The sequence below is a fragment of the Echiichthys vipera genome, assembly GCF_963691815.1.
Source record: "Echiichthys vipera genome assembly, chromosome: 1".
Classification (NCBI taxonomy): Eukaryota; Metazoa; Chordata; class Actinopteri; order Perciformes; family Trachinidae; genus Echiichthys; species Echiichthys vipera.
Window position 1 is genome coordinate 26,641,948 of NC_139826.1, and position 26,216 is coordinate 26,668,163.

A 26,216-nucleotide genomic window follows, 5' to 3' on the forward strand; every position below is an offset into this window, starting at 1 on the left:
ATCGCACATGAAGAACTACAAATGATAGTTTTTTAATTTGAACTGAAATTATGTGAGATTCTTTTTATATTCTGTATTATTTTGCAAGTTTGTATCTATAAAAGATAAAACATTTCATAGTTTATAGTTTGGTTAAAAAAAAATGAATCACAGTATACAGTACATAGATTCCTCCCACAATCTGCACTTATCTAAAAGTATGATGTAGAACCAGGCGTCGACATTAAGCTAAGAATGCAGAAAAAAAGAAAAACAGAGGAAAACAGACTTCTCTTTTTACAAAGCACTTCTGGCAGCCACTACAGTCGAGGAGGTAGCTTCCTTAGTTAGCATCCCATTCTTGATTACTTGTTTTCTTTTCAAATAATTTACATACACATAAAAAAATAAAACACACAAAAAACAACCTACAGATTTGTACATTTTCACCAGATAGGAGATCTCAAACAATCAACGGACATTTTGATTGGTGCAAGAATTTACACACCCGGTCGAGACAAATGCCTACATGGAAAACAGAAAACTCAAAAGATTACAATTTAAATGAAGCATTTTAAGGACACAAGAATGTCTTGTTGGTTTGGAGAAATTGTTTCCCTACATTGCCTAAATTCCTGAGCACTCACATGACGTGCACTTGTGGATACACGCTCCGAGGGTGTATCCACCTTTAATGTGTACAGTCATGCTGCAGCACACCACCACATCAGATCAGTCAATCCCTCGTCACACACAGTCTCACTCAGGTCAGCTTTCAGGGTGGAACACATCTACCTTAATATACTTTATTATATAATAATGCTCCTCTGATGACCTGTACATTTATACAGACTGAAATGAACATACAGTAAGAGTGTACAGTATAATGTAACTGGATTGGAAAGACACTGTAGGAAAAGAACTAGTATAAAGATACTTATTTTCAATATAAGCCTTAGTTTCATACTTTTACACCATCATGCCCATTTATTCTGCTCAAATGTTACCTGTGCAGCTGTAAAGATCCACACTGCAGATACCTTTCTTTACATATCTGTGGTTGCATCACCCCCATTTTTAATTATAACATAATTCTATAGTTTTTGGCACTGCTTACACACTTTCTTGTTGACGCAGGTGGCTGCCAATCTTGTGCTGCGTTCACATCAAGCTGGAAGAGTAGGATAACATTCATGTGTTTAACTTGGCGCTCACTTGGCCTAATTATGTTTAATGATATGTTTTAAGTCAGCTAAAGCTCTTCTTCGACTTGAAATTAATTTCCTGTTTGTTGCTTATTGGTCACCAAACTTCTACAATAAGTGAAGCAAAGTAAAACCAAAGCTTGTTTTAAGGGATATTTTGGGAAAATACTGTCTTAGATGATTAAAGCGATACCACTCTCATATCTGTATGCTAAATATGGAGCTAGCTGCAGGTTAGCTTAGTTTAGCATAAAGTCTGGAAAGAGGGGGAGCTGCTAGCCTTACTCTGTCCAAAGGTAACATACCAGCCCATCTGGAGCTCACTAATTAATACATTATATCTTCTTTTGAGTAGATTAAACAGGCTAGATGTTTAACCTCTACTTCCAGTCTTTATGTTAAGCTAACCCGATATGGTAGTGATCTTCTCACTGTCAGCCAGACAGCGAATAAGTGTATTCTCCAAAATGTTAAATTATTCCTTTGACTGATGAGCTTTTTAACATCAATGGGTAGGTTTTATTTACAGAAAAAAACATTTATGCTCATTAAACACATTGTACTCAACAGAATTGTTCTGTCAGCCAAAAATAATCTGAACATCAGAGAAATGCAATTAAATTATATTATAATAATATGAAAATATAATATAATTTAATATCATCATTTAAGCTTTATGGAACTGAAAAGGAAATGTTTGTTGGGTTTGATGCATCTTGGCACGCAGTTAATGAAAAAGAAAAAGCATCATCGCAATATAACAGCGTGATCGCAAAAACTCCGAAAATAAGCCCCAGACTTAAAAATAACTGGAATAATCCTTCAGACTAATGATAATGACCTAAACTTGTATGTTTTTAATATTGAAAAATGAAACAAAGAGAAGTGCTGTTGTTTTGGTGAATGCTTGGGTTATCCTGTATATTCATCATTCAAAGGCCACCTGAATTCATCTCCACCCTCCTGTTGCTATAACAGTGATATCTGCTACTTTTATCACATTCTTAGTCTTAGAAACTTAAAGCAAAGACATGTTTATTATAGACTGGCATTTACTAATACCATTCTCACACAGATTACGATCACAGGCAGGCAGGGCAGAAGTTATTGCTGAAGTTACATTATCCCCTCTGGCAGGTGACGGCCACCTGCAAGTTACATTCACACAGAAAAGTCTAGGATGATTATTACGTTTGCTACATTTATGTAAAAATAAATCAAAGTATAAAATCAACAGTTGCTGTGGAGAAGCTTGACACATTGAAACGATGTCTAACAAATAAAATCGAGAGAAAAAAAAGAAGCTTATAAGTACATGTAAAACAGAGTAATCACAAAATCTTTGACACATACACTGAGGCTCGCAACATCACGAGATCCATGGAAATCAAGAGGCAGGCACTGGTGGCAGGATTTTCGTTTGAGAGATCATTTGTCGACCAGTTCAGCTCATTCAGAAATGGTCTCCAAGTCCAAAAAGCAAACCAAGTTCCCTTTAAATCAGGGGTGCCCAATTCTGGTCCTGGAGGGCCACTGTCCTGCATGTTTTAGGTTTCTCTCTAACGAACACATCATTAGAACCAGGTGTGTAAGAATAGCGAGAAACCTAAAACATGCAGGGTAGTGGCCCTGCTGGACTGGAATTGGGCACCCTTGATTGAAATGATTGGTTGTGTCTCTGTTTACACAATAATTACAAACATTAAGTGCTTGCGGAATAGTCTTTTAGCAGGGTCGTTGGCACATTTTGCTGTTTAATAGAAAAATGTTTATATATTCTTGTAGCATCTAAATTCACATGACAGAGATCTGTGCACACAGACGTACTGGAGCCCCAAAGCGTCTTTAGTCCTTGACTCGAGGTATGTTGTATGAGTAGTGTACCAGAGGAAGGCCTCTGCTCTGACAAAAGCAGGCTCTGCCACAGGCCTGAACCTGGTCTGAACTGTCCGACACAAACGAGTCCCCCTCGTCTGCGTACTCAGACTGAGCAGAGGGTGTGCCGCTGTCTGCCCAAAACCCCTCAGTGCGCTGGCACACTGCAGCTCCTGCCAGAAGGGTGGGACAGCTGTGAGACTTTACCAAGTGTCTACAGACTGTGGAGGACGAGGGAGAAGAGCAGGTCCTGGCATGCAGCGCAGCCTCGCACTGCTCGCATACAACTGTCTCTCCACAAAGCTGTGAGTACACCCCACAGTCAAAGCCCAGGTGGGTGGAGGAGCCACCGTCTGTGAGCTCCGACCCTCCGCCACCATCATCTCCGTGGATTTCAGCACCAGCCTTAACCTCCCTGGTCAATCCTCCGTGGCCACGTAGTCTCAGCCAGTCCTCCCTGAAGGCTGGGCTGAAGAACACATACAGCACTGGGTTCAGGCACGCTGGCAGCGGGAAGAAAATGAGGGTGACAGACTTGGCGATCTCTGGGCCACCGGCTGTAGAGCCAGTTAAGAGAGGGGCAAAGGAGAAAGCAGCCACGGGGCAAAAGAAGATGCAGTTGGTGAAGATGAGCCAGGCTATGTGTCGCAAGGCACCGGTCTGCTCTGGATCTGCCAGCTCAACTCTGCCCAGGTGGCAGTACAGCTGGGTGTACACAGCTGCAGTGAACAGGTAAGCCAGAGCGTTGAGCAGCACCAGAACGACCGTAACACTCAGAGCTGGACTCTCCCCACCAGCGAAGGGCAGGCAGAGAGGAGAGGCGGACTGGTCACTGGAGGTCAGGAGAGGCAAGCAGGCTCCAGCAGCAGCCAGCAGCCCCAGTAGACCCGCAGCGAGGCTGAAGCGTCGATCTCCTCTCCAGCATCCGCGATGGCTGCCGCCGTTCCGCCTGGGCGACATCATGACCTTCCCGAGAATCGTCCGCACGGCCACACTGCGCTCCACGGCTGCCAGTGAGAGTAACAAGACCGCCCACTCTGACGAGAAGACAGCCAGTGCTCCTGTGACTTGACAGCCAGGCCCCATCTCCCACCACACGCCAAACTCAGCGAACGAGCCCCAGGTGGCTACGTCAAGCACGGTTAGCACACTGACATACAGGCCTGTGAGCAGGTTAGCCAGGGCCAGTAGCCCCATCAGCAGCCGGGCCGGGGAAAGAGATGGAGTGAGGGAGTGAGAATGACCTGCGGCTCGGTGCGTCGGGGAGAAGGTGGCCACCAGCACCAGACTGTTAAAGACCAGCGACACCAGGCAGATGAACCAGACTGTCAGACGAATCATCCAGTTACCTAACAAGTGCTCACAAGGCTTGAAGGCTCCTGAGGACAGAAACAATGTGGTTGCCCAAAAGTTAACACTTAATCGATCTTTAACACTGATACACAGAACATAGCCAAAGATATAAAAAGCCGTTTGATTATTTACCTGGTGAAGGGGAGCAATGCATATTCATTGAGATTCTTTCCACATCCTCGCTGCCTAAAATAAAATAAAAAACACAAATGTTAAAAGACAGTCTTGATCCAAAATAGTAGCCAGGTAAGTGCTTTTTTTGTGACTCCAAATTTGTCTTATACTATAAAACAATCATAAAAAGAGTTGATTCAAGTTCATTATAACATCGCCTATAACCTGAAATTACTTTTGTTACCATGCCATGGTGGGTGTTAAACTGAAATATAATTTAAATACAGTAAAACACATTTTGTACAAATCAAAGGATGGTAAATTACTTTTTCATTTTTTTTTCAGTTTTTACATTAATCAGAGACCAACATCTGAGGCTAATGTTTTGTTTCAGAAAACTGAAGTGAGGTATAATATTGTTGGACTATGATAGACTTTAGTTCAAATAAATCAGCCTATGTGCACAGACATGCACGCAAAGTACGCACATTCTTGCTTTTTCCACAGAAAAAATAATCTAATTTCCTCCAACTTTACATTTTTCATGTCAAGTAAAAAAGAAAATGTAGGACAGAATTAAATGTTAGTTGTTGTTGAGATAAAGATTGTTTCATTATTTTGATTATTTAATGCAATGAAACATATTGTAATTGATACACAGAGAAAGACATCTGCACTACACAATATGTGAACAGTAAAAAAAAAACCATGCAGGCTAATTCAAGAGTGGGTAAAAATAAAAAATCAGGTATCTGGTGGCCTGGGAAGAAAGAATGTTGTTGTATGCCTGTGTATCTGGAGACGGATATGAAACAGTGAATATTTTGACTTTTTTTCATGTAAATAAAACAAATGTTTAGTTAACATGTCAACTGTTCCAAGGAAAATGCTCTGACTACATTCCCACCTGCAGATTTCTTTGCGTTGTTTTCCTCAGAAGAACTTGTCATTGAGTCACATCCAACGAACGCACAGCACTGGTAAGCATAAGGGACAGAGATGGACCTACAAACAAACAACAATCACTTAGAATAGCTGGGAGCATTCTGCTGAGGTCCAGTGTTGATAATACAGATTGTCCTGAATCTTAATACCATATTTGGAAAAGCATAAATGTCAAGTTTGCCCGCAAATATTTGGCTGTTGTTATTTTTTTGCAATAATAATATTTGGATGTTTCCATAGTGTTTCAACAATTGTGGAGAAAACAGATTCAGCTGGCTTTCTCATTAAAACGTACAAGAAGATTTTTTTTTCTGTTTTCCAGATGGGCAAAGACAGAAAGAGAGATATTCATTATATTTATTATCTTTTGTAGACATTTTGTTCCTGACACGATGAGTCCGATTTGTTTTGTTTACAGTGTCAGCCTTGGTGAGGGTTTCCAGTTCATCAACAATTCAACCGCTTGGTTTGAGTTTGTGCAGCACAACATGTTTGCTGTGTTTTCTACATCGAACACCATTTTGGACTCAGACTCCATCTTTGTGTTGGACCAAGTTTGTTTTAGATGCAGCACACTGCAAACTCACACATTCTAATAATCACGAGGGATGTCATATTTCCCTGTGAAAAATATAGTTAGAAGAAGCACTTCATTTATTCCTTTGGAAAATTTAAATATGCATATATGCATATACAGTAGGACATTTAAGGGAATTTAGGAGGTGAAATTAAAAGATACAATCAAGACATACAGGTAATATTTCTATTTAGCTTGATTTGTTTTAACCTTTTGACAAATGACAATAATATTCTTTTAGATTATTTTTTGAGAGAGACAACACCAAACAAACAAAATCCTCTGATAACAGAACAGACCACAGGAGCTTTCTTCCTCACCTGAGTTTTGGCAGGTTTTTTGCAGTCAGCACGTTTTTCATCTGCGGGTTCCCTGCCAGTTTCAACTGACTGAGCGCGCTCAGTCCAGTTGTTGGAATCACAGTCAGAGAGTTCAAACTCAGATCCCTGCCAAAAAAAAGTGTTTCAATCAATTTAATTCTGTACAACACAGAGTCAAACAAAGTGATGATATGTGTGATTGATGAGAGGTGGTAAAATAATACTACAGGTCACACTCACAGGTTGGTGAGTGCAGTGAGGGAGAGGAAAGCATCTCTGTGGATAAGTCGGATTTCATTTCTACTCAGGTCTCTGTGTAAAATCACAACATATTGAAATCATAATCCAGGCAGAAAACATTTGTTTCTACAGCATCCAGTGGGTGTGGCAGAGTGGACTTACAGTAGACGGAGAGCAGAGAGACCTTGGAAAGTGTCCCTGTCAATTTGTTGAATATGGTTGTGCTGAACGCTTCTGTAGATTGAAAACAACAATTTTACTGATTATAAACAAGCACATTATTGCCTTAATTACTTTAATTGTTTGTCACTATAATATTTTAATTGAAAGTGACTGCTGACTGATGTTCAACACTCACATCTCCTGCAACCGGAAGCAGCCCTGGAGGGATGGTAGCTCCTTGATCTTATTGTAGGACAGGTCTCTGATTGAGGGCAACAAACAGCTTCAACAGTTAGACAAGTGGGACTTTTTCAAATGAAATAATGAAGACAAAAGGTTGGACTGTCATCATGTTCCACTCTGTAAGATATAATTGGTCTATAAAGAATTTCCCTATACCTCTGTGTGCACACTTTTCTTAAATGACCCAACAGGAATCCAAATCCGGTCTGTAACTGTGTTAAAACCATAGCTCACCTATGAAGCTCTACTGGGACAATTTCTACTGTCTCGGTTAGTTCCTAATGATCCGTGAGTGTGGCAGGAAAGGAAAAGTCTCTTACAGTGTCCGAAGCAACTTGAGGTCTTCACAAAGATTAGCAGGGATTGAGGATATCTGGGTTCCCGACAGGGTCCTGGAAATTAAAAACCTCATCAGTCACTCCTGAGACACACGAAAGCACAGGCAGGAACAGATGCTGCATCCTAGTTTACTCACAGACTCTCAAGGTTATTAGTCCATGTAAGGATGGGGAAGTCCTGCATCATGCTGGCCCCACGCAGCATCCTGACAGACACACACACACACACGCACGCGCACGCACGCACGCACACGCACAGTGAAAAATGGTAAAATCACAAAGTCATGAACATCAAAACATGAGTCAGAAAACATGAAACACAATACGAGGACCCTTTAAAACAACACATGTATATGGTATGATTTTCAGTGTTCAAGTCACCAAGTTCAGACAAAACTTGTTAAGTGATGTGTCAGGAGTCGTGCCAGACCACGGGACTTACAGAGAGTGCAGATCAGACAGATTCTGGAAAGCCGAAGCACCCACGAAGGACAGAGGGTTGTCATAAAGATGTCTGGGAGGGCAGCAAGAGGGGGGGGGGGTTCAAACCAAAATAATTTACTATGCGAGAATGGCACCATCTTCTGGACATTCATCTACTAAAGTCTCACACTGTCAGATAAGACTGTATGTTTGCAGAAGGCACACCATGCATGGTAGCATTTGTACAAATTAGTGTGACTTATTGTGCCACCTGTTTCTAAGTAGTGTCAGTGAGTTTGACCTTACATGGTTCGCAGCAAGGGGTTGTTGTGAAAGGCCCCTTCAGGTATGGAAGCAATATCATTGCTGTGAAACCCACTGCGGGAAGATTAGGAAGGAGGTTAAAAAGTAAGCAGTTCAACCAAATCAAGTACAGTTGTAGTAGTGTCTGTTACAGATATCTAGTCCGTCAACTGATAAATCATTCTTCCATTAACTAAATGAATGTGTCCATCAGGAAAAAAGATTTCTTAGCCTTCAAAAAAAAGCACAAATGTAACAGAATCATCCCGTTCACTAATAAAAGCTCAGATAAGTAAGGGATTAATAATATTGTAATAAATACGATGTCTGTCATTTATGTTTCCTGATGTGTCTTTATGTGAATATGAATGAGACGGAAAGCTCCGCACCGGACTGCAGCAGAGCCGCTCTTCTAGTCTCCATTAATGAGTTGATAGCCCCTGGGGCAGCAGATGCTGTAGCTCACCAGCCGCTTCCTGGGAGCCACCACCGACACCTTGCTGCTCGAGGCAGAATCTCAGTTTGACTGACTCTGACTTTAAACTTCACTTTGAATCAGAAACTAACCAGTGTAGCATGAAAGCATGGTGGAGTCATAGATTAGTACGTTTATATATCCATAGTGTGGGGTGAAATTAGCAAGCTAGCCAACTAGCCAGCAACTCTTGTCACAGAGTCAAACTCTTGTCTTATGGCCAATCACAGCACAGTAGGGCGGGACTAGGCAAATCACTGGTAGGCAAAAAAATAACGCAATGCTCCAAACTGATATGAGGTCCGAAGAGAGAAGGGGAACGACGTAAAAAGCGCCACTAACTGCATAACATTTGATTTTTAGTGCCGTAAAGTCGCCACAGACACTCAAATCGCATTTATTAGCAAAGCAGCAAAATACAAGTGCTTTCATTAGTGGGTCATATGATTAATCACCATTGTTTTAAATCACTCTTTGACAGACAGTAACTTAAAATAGTATTAACTAGATGAAAATCTTATGGACTACAACTTTAAAAACTAAATACTGCCTCATGCTAACCGGTCTCTGACTTCAGGGTCAGTACAAAGGGTTTCCCTCACAGAGGAGAAACAGGATGATATACTCACAGTTCCTTGAGTTTGGGCAGGGCTTCTATTGCTTTGGGAAAAACCATCAGGTTGTTGAAGTTAAGATCTCTAGGATGAGGCAGAGAGAGACACAGGTCAGTGTTATTTTCCCTCTACAGCCCACTAATTAATGGTGCATTCAAACAAAAATATCCACAATGAACAATTACTAATAGGAGTGTTCAATTATCTGGTTCTCTGCGACTGCCCTCAGCACCAAGTCACGCACTAATTATTATTACCAAGCATTGTTATAATCCTAATAACAAAATACATGACTAATTTAAATAAAGGTCTATATGTGGCTAAGTGCCGTCTGTGTTGTTATTCCAACCCAGTTTCCAAAAAAGGTGGGGCGCTGTGTAAAATGTACATAAAAACAGAATGTAATGATTCATAAAGCATTGGAACCACATACAAAATGATTGAAAATAGCACGAGCACAAAACTGAGAAATGTCATTGTTTTTAAAAAAAAAATTTCATCTTGAATTTTCACCACTTTGAAAGCCTGCAATGGCATATAGTGAAACAATTTAACAAGAATGTTTCATAATGTAAAATTGCAAAGAATTTGGGGCATCATTGTCATTAGGTTAGGCTGCCACTAAAATATTCTAAATGGCTGCGTGGCAGGAGGAAGTGAACAGTGGGAGGGCGGATTTGATAAGCATCATGTACTTTGCTCTATTTATCCTAGAGCAATTAAAGGAGGAAGTCGACACAATGATGTCTGGAGGGCAGGGGCAGAGGTAGGTGGGGAAGCTGTTGCTCACACACACACACACACACACACACACACACACACACACACACACACACACACACACGCACACGCACACGCACACGCACACGCACACGCACACGCACACGCACACGCACACGCACACGCACACACACACACGCACACGCACACGCACGCACACACACACACGCACGCACGACTGTGCACTTACAGTGTCTCCAGGTTCACGAGTCCAGCGAAACAGTTTTCTCCTATCTCCTTAATTCTGTTGTTATGAAGATGTCTGGAAAAGCAAAAGCAGTTTTTACACACATCTTTGAGATTTTCAAGGCATGAAAGTTTTACAATAATCTTCCACATTTACATGGGTTTTATTCCAATCTTGTTTTTGCAGCTTTTGTGAGATGCTTCAAAAATCCTCTCTGAACGGCAGTGTGATTTGTGGATCGGGTGACTGTAGTGTACGTGCGTATGCAAAAGGCTGTCGATGCCTAATAGATTCAAGGTATTTTCTTCCTGTTTACCCTGACATGTTTATACTAACCCTGCAGCAATACCACTCAATGTGTGTGTATCTCTGTGTGTATGTTCGTGTGACTCTATAACAGTTTGAAACAATTCTTTCAGATTTGTAATGCGCCATATATTTGTAGAAGTTCTCATGTAAGGTTTAAGCATTTCCCTCAATGCATAAAACAAGATAATCTTGATTTTTACAGTCCTGCTAGGAGTAAAGCATTTTTTTCAAGTGTCATTAACATTCAAATTCAAACCCCAACGGCACATTTCACTGCAAAAGTGTAAATGCAAAAACACAGCAGGGCATGAGTAGCAAAGCTTTTCGCTGACTTATTAACTGTAAGGTGTGGAAATAAATACAACAGTATGTTTGCGTTTGGAATCTGATTTGCAGTCGCTCGGAGGATACATTCAGAGCTAGAGCAGGAAACAAGGAGAGGTATTTTGCATTGATTTGTAGTGACAGAATAATGCATATGATGCATGAAAAACTAAATAGGGATTGCAGTATCTTTAATTTAGAGCAGAGAACTAGCAGTACAGACATATTTTACTAACTGAATGGTGATCTCCACAGTCAGGTAGAGAGGAGTAAGGGTTAATTAAGTGACCGACTAGAAAGCTAACTGACTAGAAACTGTCCATCCACTTGTTACACACCATGGCTAAGAAACTCAAGATACACAAAACTATTGCCGTTTACTCACTGCATAATTTGCATGTTGGCTCTCAATTTAGGATTATCCTGATCTCCTTAACACGCAATGACTTTAACCTCTTCAGCTACTACCCCGGGGCATTTTAGTAAACATGAGAATGTTCTGTCAGTGTACTGTATCTGGATAATTAAGGTTTTAAAAAAGTACACCAGCAGGTTGTTCCTGCTGAGTCATTTAGTGTTTAGGTTAATGAAGACTGCATGCAAAGTTCTCCTGGCTTTCCTGGAGGAGTTTACTTTCATAACTTTGAAACTGATTATCACTCAAATCAATATTTTCATTATTCATTTAGAATAATACAGTAGCTAAATAAAACTTACAGCACAACTAGACTGGTGAGGTTTGCAAAGGCATTGTCCGGTATGCATAAGATGCGGTTGAGCGCCAATGTCAGAGCCTGAAGGTTGGCCTGGTGTCTCAGGGAACCAACGGGGACTTCCGTCAGGTTGTTATCGTCCAACCAGAGGTGACGCAGCTGCTGAAGGCCTTCAAAACTGTCGTCTGGAACTGTGCTAATGTGGTTCGCATCCATGCGACTGCAGAGCAGAGAAACAAGGAAAAAGCATTGGTTAATCATAGAGCTGCAAAGACTTAAAAATGATTTGTCAACGATAAAATTAATCGCAATAATTTTGATAATCAATTACTCAGTTTGAGTAATTTTTTAAAGAAAAGTCCTTCTTCCAAACTTCTTAAATGTGAATATTTTCTGGTTTCTTTACTCCTCTGTGACAGTAAACTGAACATCCTCGAGTAGTGGACAAAAAAAGACATTTGAGGACATCATATTGGGCTTTGGGAAACACTGGTTCACATTGTGATTTCACATTTCTGACATTTCATAAACAACTAATGGATTAATCAAGAAAATTATCAACAGATTAATCGGCAATGAAAATAACAGTTTGTTGCAGTTGTAGTTAATAATTAAATCAATATGATATTGACATCTACTCGGGCATATGGTCGTGTAAATGCCAAGCATTCTGAGAAATAAGACCAGTGCGGAAGTGCCTCGGCTTTCCTCCCTGACGCAGTTCAAGGTTCAAGGTTATCTTCATTATCCGACTAGGGGTAATATGTTACGCAACCATAATTCAAATAAAAGCAGAGTCAAAGACAACATCAACAACATAACAACATAAAACAAATCACAAAAATACAATAAACCACAGAACTCGGGCAGGGAACTGGAAATCAAGAATATTTTAAAAGCATGAACAAGAGTGCAAAATGTGCAGATGTGCAAACAAGCAAGGGAAGTGCAAGAAATGCATACAAATGACATTTACTATCAAGTAAATTAATGGTATACGGAATGAACGAGACATGGAACCCCGTTCTCCTAACGGGCGCCCTATAATATATATACATTATATAGCATGAGCCCTGCTTAAGACTTGCCTGTTATAGACTTCCAGGAGCGTGACCTGATTTTGCCCTTAAATCTTACTGCCAAAAATAGCACCTGAGTGGTGTTTGCATCTAAAACGTAACATAAAAGGTAACATACATAATATAATAGAGAAGTTTCATTATGTGAATATTCAGGGAACCTGATGTTTGACTGTTTACCATTGACACTATTGTACTACAGAGCTGTGACCCTGCAAACAGATGAAATTCTGATCAGGAGACAAAAGGAAATACATTTTAAAGTGAAGTATTATGAATGCACAAGTGATCTTTTCACCATCACCACCCTGTTTTCTCCTGCTATCCTCCCTCACTGAGTGTCTCACCCTCCCTCAAAATTCCTCAAGTGTCTGGGCTGGAAGAAAACAGTCTTGATTGACATTTAGCTCTCAGAGGCTTTATACAAACCAAGTCCTGGCTCTGTCAAAGCATATTACTTCAGCTACAGACCTTAAAACCCTCACAGAGAAAAGACATCTGTTAAAAAGAAAGAAGAGTGGCAGAAAAAAGAAGAGGGCAAGCAAGGGACAAGGGGAGGTTTAAAGAGGGGTGATAATAGCTAAGAGCTGGACTTTCAACACGTTTCTCCAGCTGGATCCTTTCCTCCATTAGTCCCTGGAGGTGACAAAAATAGAGCCATGTACATATCATGGTCTCAATGAAACTGACATTCGGTAGTCACAAAAAAACAATGCTAAGATTGAGGGCGAGGGACGAGTAAACACTAGGAAAAACACACGCTCCTGGAACCTCAATAATCCAACATAAGAAGAGAAATTTATCTACAGAACTACTGAATAAGGCTGACCTACATTTGCACAAGGCTATTGCTGGGCTTGGTGCAAACTCTGCAGCAGAACTTCAGGAGTAAAGTATGTGATATGAGTGGAACCGCCCCTAAATGACATCAACAATGTCTTGTGTAAATAACTAAGATTTTAACAGTCTCGGTAGAAGAATATAGTCTTACTTCTCATTATGCTGCCATCTTACAGTTGTTGAACATTTTAAATAGTTTAAGTGATGGTTGCAGTCACGTATTAAACCGGAAGATTTAAACCGCCTTGATACGGAGTTCGACTTATACAATAGAAGCCATTTAATGCTCATCATGACTCAGACCTCCCCAGGAACTGTGGCGTAAGATAATAAAACTCTGTATGGATGGTACAAACTGTAAATGTAACACGTTATTTCTGTTTTTGGAGCACTTCATTTAGGGCGGCTGTGGCTCAGGAGGTAGAGCGTGTCATCCACTAATCAGAAGATTGGCTACTCAAGTCCACATGTCAAAGAGTCCTTGGGCAAGACACTGAACCTCAAATTGCTCCCGAGGGCTGTGCCATCAGTGTGTGAATGTGCGTCTGAATGATTAGATTAGGTCCTGATGAGCAGATGGCACCTTGGATGGCAGCCTCTCCTATCAGTGTATGAACGTCTGAATGTGAAAAGCACCTCAGTACTGTAAAAGCACCTAAAGTGGTCTTAAGACTAGAAAGGCACTATATAAGTACAAGTCCATTTACCACTTCTAACCACATGTGACAGTGGCCAGTGACCTCAAACTAAAATCCATTGTTGCCTGTAGACGCATTTTTGTATATATTTCTTTAACAAATTTTCAGCACCAAACATTTAGATCATTATCATTAGTAGATACACTTTTCTGCAGTACTCATGTGACGTTTTATATTATCTTTGTGAGTAACCTCCTAGAATGTGGTTGTTAGTTTGGTACAAACACTGTGAATTCCACTTTGGCTAGTAAGCTGTGTAAATACACTGCAGTGCTTTTTCTGACAACAGCACTGATAACTGCAGCGTATCTTCCTGTCCAGGAATTCAGAAATAGCTTTCTAATTAAATGCAATTTCAAGAAAACAAGGGTGAATCATAACACTCCCTAACAGGGCTGGTGTGACATTATGGCCTGAGATTAGACAGGCAGAGTATATAACTGTAGGATTTTATCGATTCTGCGAGATAAATCGATATTTTGTTTCCACAGAAAGTATCGATTTTTTGGCCGCAAGTATTGATACATTTAGTCCCATTCAAATCCCCCTGGCACTCAGCTCGCTGCCCATCTCCTCCCTGTTTGCTTTGCAGGAAGAGCTATTAGGTCCGCCAGCCGCTAGTGTTGCTGTAGAGCATTTCAAGCTGTCTGTCCAGCAGAGATGGGGACTCAAGATTTGAAACTCGTGCACAATCTTTATATTTATGTACTTTTGGAAGGATTATCATCAGGAGCAGGAAGTCCTTCTCTCCCACAGAGATGTGCGAACCCGGTCGGCTGCTGCAGTTTCATTACCGTTTTTTTTGCCGAAACAAAAGAATTTCAGAATGCAACATCTCTTTTAAGCTCAGCTGCATAAACTATCAACGTTAGCTTGCTACATATGTTAGCTTTGTGAGAGATTCATTTTCAGATTGGCGTTCATTAAATTACACATTTTGAAAAGTGTTTTTTTGCCGGTGATGCCTCCCTCTGCTGGCTAACGCCATTAAACCGGGAGAATTACACGTTAATTATTAATGTCAGCAAAAGGCAAGTTTATGTTACAGGTTTGCTGTTGACCACATAACGTTAATGTTACTGCGTTATTAGCTTTGACCATTACACCACGTTTGGAAGGCTGGATGATGACTAACGTTTCGGACAAACATAATGAGCAGCCACTATAAAAAGCATGACTATAATACAATAAGTAATATAATATATAATAATACAATTAAAATATATATAATAACAAGTGAAATCAGCAAATATATATCAAAATCATAAATATATCATGCAGAATATCTACAGCCAGATGTGTCTTCCTCCAAGTTATTATCAAATGTTTTAAAATCCTCCAATGAGAGCAGGACCTGGAGTTTCAGGTGTGTCTGTAATTAGTTCCAGGTAAAGGGAGCAGCAAACTTTGTTTCTTTACACTAGATTATAAGGTGTCATTAGTTGGGACTTGTGTGTAATTTCACAATACGGTTGCACTTTTATTGCATTTATTAAAAACATAAGAGACCTGATTAGAACTTGTCGCTTCCCTCAGAGACTTGATTTGGACTTGCAAAAAGTGACTTGTTACCATCTCAGCTGTCCAGTCAGAGCTATATTTTGTGTAACTGATTCTTTCAGTTTTTATTAATTCAATCCCAGTCAATGAAACACTCACAAGATGTCACCAAAATCACACTGTCCCTTTAAAATCTTTCAGAAAATGATGTAAGTGCAATGTATCGAATCGTATCAAATCAAATCAAATCGTATTGCTTGCTGAATATCATGATATACCATATATCATATCGCGAGATTAGTGTATCGCTACACCCCTAACAGAGTAGAGTGTTTTTTTACATATAAACTTGAATGACGTTTTTTTTACACAGCACCACCACCTTTTGATCATCTACATTTAATAATAGAGGCATTTTTCAGAACAAAGCAGAAGCAACAGTTCTTCCGCCCGCTTAGGCCATGTATTCCAGTTACAAACAATTAAAGTATGATGAAATTGATAAATAATTATACCAATAGCAGTGATTGCTTCCATAATACTGTAAATGAAGGATGGAAAGGTCCACTTAAAACTTCTGAGCAGATAATGCCCTACATGTGTTTATGCATGCATGTATATGTGTGTGTGTGTGTGTGTGTGTGTGTGTGTGTGTGTGTGTGTGTGTGTGTGTGTGTGTGTGTGGCAGGTGACTTACAGAGACTGGAGAGAGTTAAGGTTCTTCAGGGCTGCACTGGGCACAGTTTTCAGCTGATTATTCTGGAGCATTCTGAAGGTAAAATGGCAAAAGTTATGATTTCAACTCCACTCACAACAGTTTTTTCTTGCATTATGATTTCAAAACATATATATGTGACCACGAGAGCTTTCTAAAAGTCTCCCTTGTGTCTTTTTGTTTGTGGCTCCACACTGAGAGACACTGGCATCATGGAGTTTTCCTGATACTGTTGCCAAGGTAATGAGGAAAATATCTACATCAACTGAGTTATGAAGGTATCCATCTACATCTTCACATTTAAGAGCATGTTAAATTGTGCAAGTTGCAGTATTTGTAAAAACTGGCTAAAATCTGATGTGAATGGGTGTTGAACTGTTTGTTTTCACTTGTCTAATTACAAGAAACAATGTGAATAAATCACTTGATATGCTAAGCATATACAATACCTCCATGTGTTTTCAATTGTGTAACCAAGACCTCACCTGTAGATCAACAGGACTTTGAACTTTTGTTGCAGAATCAACAGGGCGCCGCTTTGTGTGTCGCCCAGTGTGTTCGAGTCTGTGCAAGCACACCAGGGTGTGCTGCCCAATGTAAATTATGCAGAACTAATTTTTACACAGGGCTTGTAAAGTATGCAATTCCCTCTTAGGTGTTTTTACAGCCACAGATACTGTTGAGGCAGGGATGTAAAAAGGTGTTCAGTCCATTCCAAGTGGATGTAAATTGTATGGCTATGTTTAGGGTGGCAATAACTGACAGCACCACAAATTGCAATATTTACTCTCTCCCCCAGTGTGTGGAAAACTTCACACAACCACGGCCATAGGAGTGTGTGTTTGTGTATGTTGACGGCGGTGGTGTTGACAGGGAGGGTGCATGCTTACAGGACTTTGAGCTGATGCAGTCCAGACAGAGCTTCGGGGTGGATGAATGACAGATCATTCCCTGCAAGTCGTCTGTGGTGAGAGAAAGAGTCACGTTTATATTTTTGAAATTTCTCAAACATTTAAAGGCCACAGGCGACATTTTTGCGTTAAAATAACACACTGTAACAGAACCAAATAGTATATTTCATTTCTGAATACAGCAATGAATAGTGTTTCAAGAACTCCACAAAATGCAGTGCCTCAATAGATTACGTTCCAGCTCTGAGGCTGAACATGGGGCCTGGGGTGTCAAAGACATGTGTCTGTGCCATGGCCTGTTGTCACTTCGTCTGACACCCACAAGAGATTAGAGCTGTTCCGGGATATCCCCTCCTTAGATCCCTTTATGTGCCTCCCAACCATTACTATTTTGTGCTCCCTATAGAGAGTGAAAAACTGATTCACCCCTCTAATGCAGCCTTGTAACAGTCTTTGCCTTATAACATTTATCACTGGGCAGCTTCTTCGGTCCCTGCAAGGATTACATGAGACTGAAGAGGACACCTCCCTTTCCTGTTGGGAACCAATTGTGTATAGGAAATAGAGCCCAAGTATACTATCTGGCCTGAGAGATTAGCAACAGATTTATCATGCTGCAACGTGAGTCAGACCAGGCTGAATTCCCTGCAACAAGAGCTGCTGGGTGTGAGACTGAGAATCAAGGCTGACTGTATCAGAAGACCATCTTCATGTTGACTCAAAACGGCTCTTTTGTTTGCCATAAGTTTCACTGAATTAGAGAGCTAGTCTACTGTGAGTCTTTTTTGCAGCAAAACTATGTGTACAATATAAAGTATCATTAGTTCCTGATGAGACAAGAGAAGAAAAACATAGTGAATTACCTGTTCCATAAGTATACTGTATGACTACTATATGTAAGTAAATAGCCCCCGAACAAATAAGTTTTTCCTTTCATAGTTCACACAGAAGTTAAGACAAATCTACCGTAGATGACAGCAGCAATACAAGACTTGTGTGAATCACAATGAACATGACCTTGTTGCAAAAAATATATAATCAAAGATGAGGTATGTAGCAGACATGGAGTGCTGATAAAAAAAAAAATCTCAACAAGTCGATGTTTATTGAATGTGAATAGCTCATCAATAGTGCAACACAAAGTGTATAACATTTGTTTATATGAGTATTTCTTTTTTCTAGTTTTACAATAACATAAGATGTTGTCAATCCGTTAGCACTCACTAGACTTTAGATGTTGAGTACAGCACTGAAGATCAGAACTGAAACTGATCAAACCTTGGCGGAGGTGGAAGTGTTGGTATAAATCGATAATTGAGGACGACATACATGAGACTTAAACGTCCATTGAAGCATCTGCTCCACTAAAGAGACGGAGAGACTGTAACTTTCCTCAAATTAATACATGAAGCATGGCGGCCGGTGGCTGAGTGGTTAGAGCAGTCGCCCCACGTAAAGAGGCTGAAGGTCCTCGAGGCAGCGGCCGCGGGTTCGACTCTTACCTGTGGCCCTTTGCTGCATGTCCCCACCCCATTTCCTGTCTGTCCTATCTAATAAAGGCTTGAAAACTGCCCCCAAAAAAAGAAAATTAATTAATACATGAAACAAACGTTAATGCCATTATATTTTCCAAATTGTGTTTCACCGTTTGATGTTTGACTGGTGCTCTTTTAGTAGTCACTTCTTCTGCAATAATTTAATGGCCCTCGATTGGAGAATCAGCACCACCGGCTGTATATTTCACTGAACCAACTCCTAATATTCGCATAACAGTAGTGGATGCTGATTTTCAGGAAATTTGGTTAGCGCTACATTTGAATGGAAACCTACAGAGGCAACAAATTCCTTATAAATCTGCCACAGAAATGAAAGGGACACTCAACTGTCAAGCAGCCAAGAAACATGGTGTCACAGAGGAGGGCAAGCCCCCCCAAATATATTGATAAAGTTTAATAAAATCTTTCTGTGCTTGTAAATTGAAAGCTTGACAGCAGAGCAACTGAAAAACAAAATGAGGAAATGGCTTAAAAAGTCCAATTCTTTTTTCTTTTTTTTTATTGTATTTCTATTCAAAATTTAACAATAGTTTGGAAGATACTGACATAGCAGACAATGAAGTGACAGACATTTAAAATACCACCAAATCAACCAATCAATCAATGTGACTCTACTGAGCCACCATTTGTCAAGATGATGTCTTATGAAAGCTTAAATAAATAAGACCTATAAATAAGGCAGTTATATTCATGACTACAGTTCAAGTTGTCCTACGTAGTTGGACACCTACTATTTCAAAATGACATAAATCCTGTCTGTAGCTGTTGAGTCATTCATGTTGATGTACAACATACAGTGACCAATGTGACTAATGTCAATATGACTTAATTCCTTGAGAACGCACACAACCCAGAACCTGCAATCACTGTCATAAGCCGCTAACCACCACATGCAAACATGGTTTGACAAATCTTTCGTATAGCCTTCAGGTTTCACAACATAAAGAGCTTCTCCTCGTCTTGAATCTTTCAGCAAATTCAGTACATGTCCCCCCAGGCTCCGACAAGGAAAGAAGAATGTGCTAAATCTTGTTGAGAAAAGGCTAAATCCTCTCCACCTAACACCACTCCCACAGTCTACCTTTTTCAATAGCAAATTCGCAAAGAGCCCTGCACTGCACTCAAGACAGTAAAGGTCTACAAACACTGTGTATCATCAACAAATAAAAAAGCATTTGGCCCTCAAATTTTGCTGCAACAATATTCAATCTAACTTTCTTTTTGGGAAACGTCTGTGGCAAAACCCAAACAAGCACCCGTCCCCCACAACATGCTCCCACATGTACAGTGCACACCTTTTTTCATCATTGTTGGTATAGGCAGCTATGTTAATAAGTCTGTGACTTAATTTCCTATATTCTTGTTTGCAATGAAAATGTTCATATCAGAATTTTCAATAATAATGTAATTATAAAAGCTGTGGAGTGAGAGAAGCTATTTCAGGCGCCTCTGGTACTAAAAGTAAAAGACAATATAACTCACAGTTGCAGCAATTCTACTGCTCAGATCAGCACGATGCTTTCCTGGTTGAATACTCAGATGAAAAGATCAACAGCTATTTAAGATATTAAAGAAAGTCTGTGTACATAAAAAACTTGGGGTAAAAGTTAGCTTTGACTTTCAAGGTGCATTCAAGAAGGAAGCATTCGCCAAGGCAACCGTGTTGCAAGCTGACAGTGGCACAAGCTTAAAATGATGTCGTTGAGAAAACACATTCTAAAATCTGCAGTTTAAATGAATTTTCTTCTTAGATCATCTTACATTTTATTTTATTGCTTGCCATATCATTCAGCCATATTCAGACTGATTAAAGATAGCAAGAAAGAAAAAAAGTCTTTATTTATAGCAAACATTTTAAACAAATACACAGTTGCAATAAACTAAAATATATACTGTACATAAAAAAACATTATTAAAATTAAATTGTCAACAAAATGAAACATATCAACAACAGACTGACTCAGATGTCATTACTACAATTCACTGAAGGTATATAGAGAGCACAGGTTATTTCAAGACTATAAACAAACTGCAAAGGAGACAGAGACTACCTGTCATCACGTCTGCTGAGCTTTGTGGTGCCTTTGGCAAGAAAGAAAAAGAGTGAAGGAGATTGCGTGACTACGAAGGAGGGAATATTCCTCCCTCGTCCCCACTCCTGTCCTGTATGAGGATGTCCCGCTCTCTTTTTTCTCCCTGATCTCTTTCTCTGTCAACTCTTCCTCTCCTGGTCTTTGCCCTCAGGGCCCATGCTGTGGTTCACATAGACTGCTGCAGCCCCGAAGCGAAAAAGTTATCCACCAAAGTTCACTGAGACAAACCTGCAGTTCTGTTCTCAGTAAAAAAGGTTAAACAAACACACATATCAGCTAGGGGTAAATGTCAATCAATGACACCCTGACGACAGTCCATCCATTATGATGACCGAAGACGGGAAAGAAGTAGCAGAGAGACAGGGGTTGGGTTTTTTTCAGCCTTATTGCTGTGGAAACCATTGTTTTGTCCTCTTCCTTCCTGCCTTGCATTCCTCCACACATTGCGATGAAAACTAAATTGCCTTTCAACAAAGCCGATTGGAGTGGTGCACGGAAAAGAAGAGGGTGAAGACTCATCAGGCTGAAAGATGCACGAGAGCAGAAAAAACTTGCAAAGGGCAAGTGGAGCTGGAACCGCTGGAGTTTGTTCACTCACTGATTTTGCCTTCTCAGGGCTGCATGTTACCTGATATCAGGTAGACAGATTTTATCTCTGACTCCCAGCAGCAGCGAGCCAGACAGCAGAGTGTTTAAAGAGTAAAGAAATAACAAACACCTCCTAAGATTAGATGTGCGCCACTCAACAAAGCCCCAGAGCACAGATGTGCTGTTGCCACCCTGATAATCCCTTAAAAGCAAAAGATCCACACAGGATGTCACATGATCATAGCTTCAATACATGTCGTCTCACCTCACCTTTTTAATTGAGCTTAACTGCGCCTTTTATAACCGCCCTTGTTCAACTCATGAATGGTTGAGTGATTCGTAACCTCTCGTAATGCTGCGCTTATCTTCTTCAGCTGAGAAGAAGGGCATGTTGTGCACCTATACTGTGTGTTTTACAGTACAAACTCAAATACCCAGGTGCATATCATAAGCCCTCATGTCAACATTGTACAGAGTAAATACATCATTAGCAAGAGAAAAGGGGGGCATGTACTCACAATTCTTCCAGGTAGGGAAAGTTCTTGAATACAAATGCTGGGAGCTCAGTAATGTTGTTCATGCTCAGGTCACTGTGGAAACAAAAACAAGTAGAAAGACTTCATTGATACCGTGAAATCACAGTGTGTTCACCATGTTGGTATATATATATATATATATATATATATATATATATATATATATATATATATATATATATAATATTATAATTAATAGTTTTAAAACATGTAGGCTATATAGTTTTCAAGCTGTTAACATCAACAGACACTGTTAGATACCATGGTAGGCACAGAAACTACCATCTAAAGTTGATAGGGCAGATATTCGAATGAGACGTTGCTGCCATGGGGGCCAGCGATCGGCTCGAGGTTATCTATCACTGAGGTTGTACACTTTCACTTTTATACACTCTAAAATGTATTTTAAAAGCTTCCTTGCCCCAAATTTGTTCTTAATTCTTTACGATTTAAATTTACCATTTTACTTGTATTGTCTTGCATTTTGTAATCTTATTTATATAAAACTTTTCAGAAAAAGGGTTAAAAGGTCTTCACATTTTATCTACCTACGTGAGATTGTCTGAGATTGTTTCAACATTCAATTCTCAAAATTAAATCATCTGTGTTTAAGGCCTCATTTTATCAACTGAACCAGTTAAGACACTAACATGATGAGGAATTTTTACTGTAATTGTAAACTACCTGTACAATAAACAGGGTAGTTGTGTCACCCATCCCTTATGGCAATTTCAAGTCTTTTGACTGTACCTGCATACATGTAACCTCAACCAGAAAAAGGCTTGAAAAAGCCGTTCTCTTTAGCCCCAGGGATCTTCATTTTTCAAACCAACTTCAAGTAAAAATAGGCATGTTGCAGCATGACAAATATGCTCACAGGACTTGATTTGCTTCCCCACCAAAAGTGATAGGACTACCTGTGTTTACATTTTCATAATGACAATTTAAAAAAGTTATACTACAGGAAATGTGTCAAAGTAAGGGACTGTCACAGTAAAAGAGAAGACAAAAGGCTGTCTTGGGTCTACTGGGGAGACCACGGTGAGAACAAACTCAGCTCTGGATCCTTAATCTTGATGAGGAATCCACTATCCCCCTCCTCCCCCGACGCCATATGTAAAGAGACGGAACATATCAAGAAAGAAAAAACATCCGGCATTCACAAATGAAGCTACCCCCTGCCCCCCTTTCACTCTCCAACTGGCCATCTTGAATTTCACTGCCAGATATCTCTAAGACCTTGTGTGTGGGCCCCTGAATCCTACAAGGATCATATTGCCCTTCCTCTGCAACACACACACACGCACGCACGCACGCACGCACACACACGCAGGCCCTGACAGAACCCTCATCATCCATGCAACCTGTGTCCCATCTCCACTTACCTGGTTATCCAATTACCATACAGACTGTGCAGCTACAACGACACTTCCATCAACATCCACCCTCTTCTTATCGTTCTTTCCTTCCCAGACAACATCTATGCCAGTGTTCTGCCACCACTGGTGGTCAGATGGATACATCCCTAACCACATTTTAAACCGTTTGACTACATTTTCCACAGACTGTTGACTAGTCGGAACCACATGCAGGGTTTGGGAGTACAGGAGGCCTGTATGACTGTATCACACTTCCTCCCTCCCTCTGTGTCTGGCTGCTTTACTCATCAAGGTCCTGGCCTGTCCCTGCTAAGACAGATTGAAGGGGACACTAAAAATGCAGCTGTGATAAATGGTGACAAGCCTAAACGCTTCTACAAACAGGTATCAGTAAATTTCTATCCCATGTGCCATTTGGCCTCATTTTAGCGGAGAGGAAGTGGAGAATCTGAGAAAGGTAGCAGACATGCTTTGAGTAAAGGAAAATATGGCTGCTAAGGTGAAGCATCCCTAAAAGTAAAAAATATAACCCCTTTATACTATACTTTAAGCACTGCACACTAGCCGGGCACACACCTGGGTATGTACAGTATGTTGGCATTTTCTGGTAACTGGGCTCACAGTGGCTGGTGGAAAACTTTAACATATCACCCAACCCTATAGCACACACACAGGCATTAAAACACTGTATAATGTCACTATTTAAAATGTGGCTTATAAATGCAGGCAGATGTTGGGCAACAATGTATCAATCATGTTTCCATTTAATCATTTTTAAACAGTGTGTAGTGATCATTCTGCATTTAAATCACACTATCCATTTATAGTAAGTGTGTAGAATACGAACAGATTCGTTTTAAGAGCCTCGAGTGATTTAGGAGAACTTTCCGCATTCCTCTTAGGTAGAGGAGTTTGAAAATCCTAAATAAAATACACTTCATAATTATGTTGATATTATATTGTTTGACTCTGCAATTTAGATTATACTATAATTCTAAATGTATTCCTATAACGATATGCTTATTTTAAATTGACTATTTTTGCCATTGTATAATAATACAATAACAATATGAACATCTCAAACGGCATAGCGGCTTTAATTAGGTTATTTTGCTCCCTCCATTTGATGTCATCGATCACTTTTCTTTGACGAGAGATTTAAAAAAGCCATTTTCATATGGAAACAATTCTTTTTTCTATTTCAGTGACAGTACGACCCTCAGGTGACACCGAAATTAACTGCACTTGTTAGTTTTACCATTCCTTGGCTTCAGCACGTCCTCTAACTTCGCTTCTGACACTGCAGAAATGCTAGACTTTCGTTTATGGATCAGCGGGGATTCAATAGGACATATGAGGCAGGATGCAGGGCCTATATCGTAATACTGGGGCATGCATTATGCTAATTTTCATTCATTTAAGTGGCACTCATCATGTTTACAAGGGTCAGTTACAGTTATCTGAAGTTTGAAGCGTTTGCTGAATCTGACGTGGCACACTCGTACAAGCCCATCGTACTAAAAAGCAGTAAGAGAAAGTTAAAGATAAGAAAAAAAAAACATGTGCATGAGGCCCAATCTGTTATGTCCAACAAAGTATTTTTCTGTTTCTGTGCATACAGAGGTTTTAGTCATGGGTCTATATACGTTATGCATCTGAACTGTTAAGCATTTGTATGTTAAACTCATCTGTACATCTGTAACATCTCAGCCGCTTCCAAAAAAATCAGACAATAAACTCCAAATTATTATTGAAACATCCTCAAGACGCTTGCAGAAAATTGAGAGTCCTGACCAGTGGTCAATTCCGTTTATTGTACACAACGTTCATAGAAAGCATTACCTTTCATAAAAATGCATAATGCTGTCCACAGCCAGTTGCACCTGCTGTTTATAAGTTCTGGCCTTCTTATAGCATGTTTACCAAGTACAGAATCCCGAGTCACTAAATAACAACATCAAGTCTTACAAAGAGCCTAGTTGTAGGGTGTAAAGGCTTTACAGCTAATAACTACTGGGTGAAACCGTTGTGCCATCTGACAAAAGTGCTTGTTGGAAAACTGTAAAACATTTCTATGAGCACAATTAGGCTTCATAATGACTCTTACTAAAGCTCATCGTCTGACGAAACAACCAGGAAAGGACATAGATTAAGAAGCAATAAACGGCAGTGACATAACTGGAGGACAACAGTGCATCACTTCACAAATGACTGGACAAAACAAACACACTCCTTGAAAAAGGGCTTTGGATAAAGATCATATGGTCTGATAAAGCTAACATCCAACATTTCAGCCATAATGCAAAGTATAATGCCTAGTGGAAACCAGACACAGTTACTTTATAATCCATCTACCACTGTCCTACACCATATTGTAAAAACATTCAACAATACTTATGCAATCAACCATTTTTTCCTTTTAGATTTGTACTTAATTCAGATCAATTGGTAGAGATTTGTTTTCACGTTGACGTTCTATCGACCCAAATAAAAAAAGCCTTTTTCATCTATTATTATGTGATTCACTGCTGTTTAAAGTAGCTGACGTTATTAATAACTTACAGGAACATTGAACGCAATAGTCCGCCGTCTCTTCCCTTCTCTTTTGTCTCTCAAACACTCATGCCGCTGCAGTCCACCTGTCAATCTATCGCTTGACAATTTTGTGCTACTATATTGTATAAAGGTAGCGGTTTGTGGGTCGGGTCATGTTTGACTGGTTGATTTATGGTGCAGGTTGGTTTACTCACCCAAAACACCTCTTTTGCTCCTGGAATCCCAGCATTGTATGTGAAATCAAAAGTGAGGCGGATTTACACCGCCTTGTTTTTTTTGTTTTTTT

General features: G+C 40.0%; 1 protein-coding gene across 2 annotated transcripts in view; it reads right to left on the minus strand.

Annotated features, from left to right (window-relative positions):
* The window catches only part of lgr4 (leucine-rich repeat containing G protein-coupled receptor 4), a 32,450-nt gene continuing 6,234 nt past the window's right edge, over positions 1-26,216 (minus strand). For both annotated transcript variants that reach the window (XM_083911045.1, XM_083911046.1), the window contains 17 exons: positions 21,978-22,049; positions 17,202-17,273; positions 16,294-16,365; positions 11,484-11,699; positions 10,137-10,208; positions 9,182-9,250; positions 8,081-8,152; positions 7,794-7,865; positions 7,489-7,557; positions 7,334-7,405; positions 6,967-7,032; positions 6,771-6,842; positions 6,609-6,680; positions 6,369-6,494; positions 5,434-5,531; positions 4,545-4,598; positions 1-4,438 (listed from right to left, as the gene is read on the minus strand). In XM_083911045.1, the coding sequence (XP_083767171.1) occupies positions 3,030-4,438; positions 4,545-4,598; positions 5,434-5,531; positions 6,369-6,494; positions 6,609-6,680; positions 6,771-6,842; positions 6,967-7,032; positions 7,334-7,405; positions 7,489-7,557; positions 7,794-7,865; positions 8,081-8,152; positions 9,182-9,250; positions 10,137-10,208; positions 11,484-11,699; positions 16,294-16,365; positions 17,202-17,273; positions 21,978-22,049 (2,755 nt within the window). In that variant the 3' untranslated portion in view covers positions 1-3,029. The remainder of the gene's footprint in view (positions 4,439-4,544; positions 4,599-5,433; positions 5,532-6,368; positions 6,495-6,608; positions 6,681-6,770; positions 6,843-6,966; positions 7,033-7,333; positions 7,406-7,488; positions 7,558-7,793; positions 7,866-8,080; positions 8,153-9,181; positions 9,251-10,136; positions 10,209-11,483; positions 11,700-16,293; positions 16,366-17,201; positions 17,274-21,977; positions 22,050-26,216) is intronic.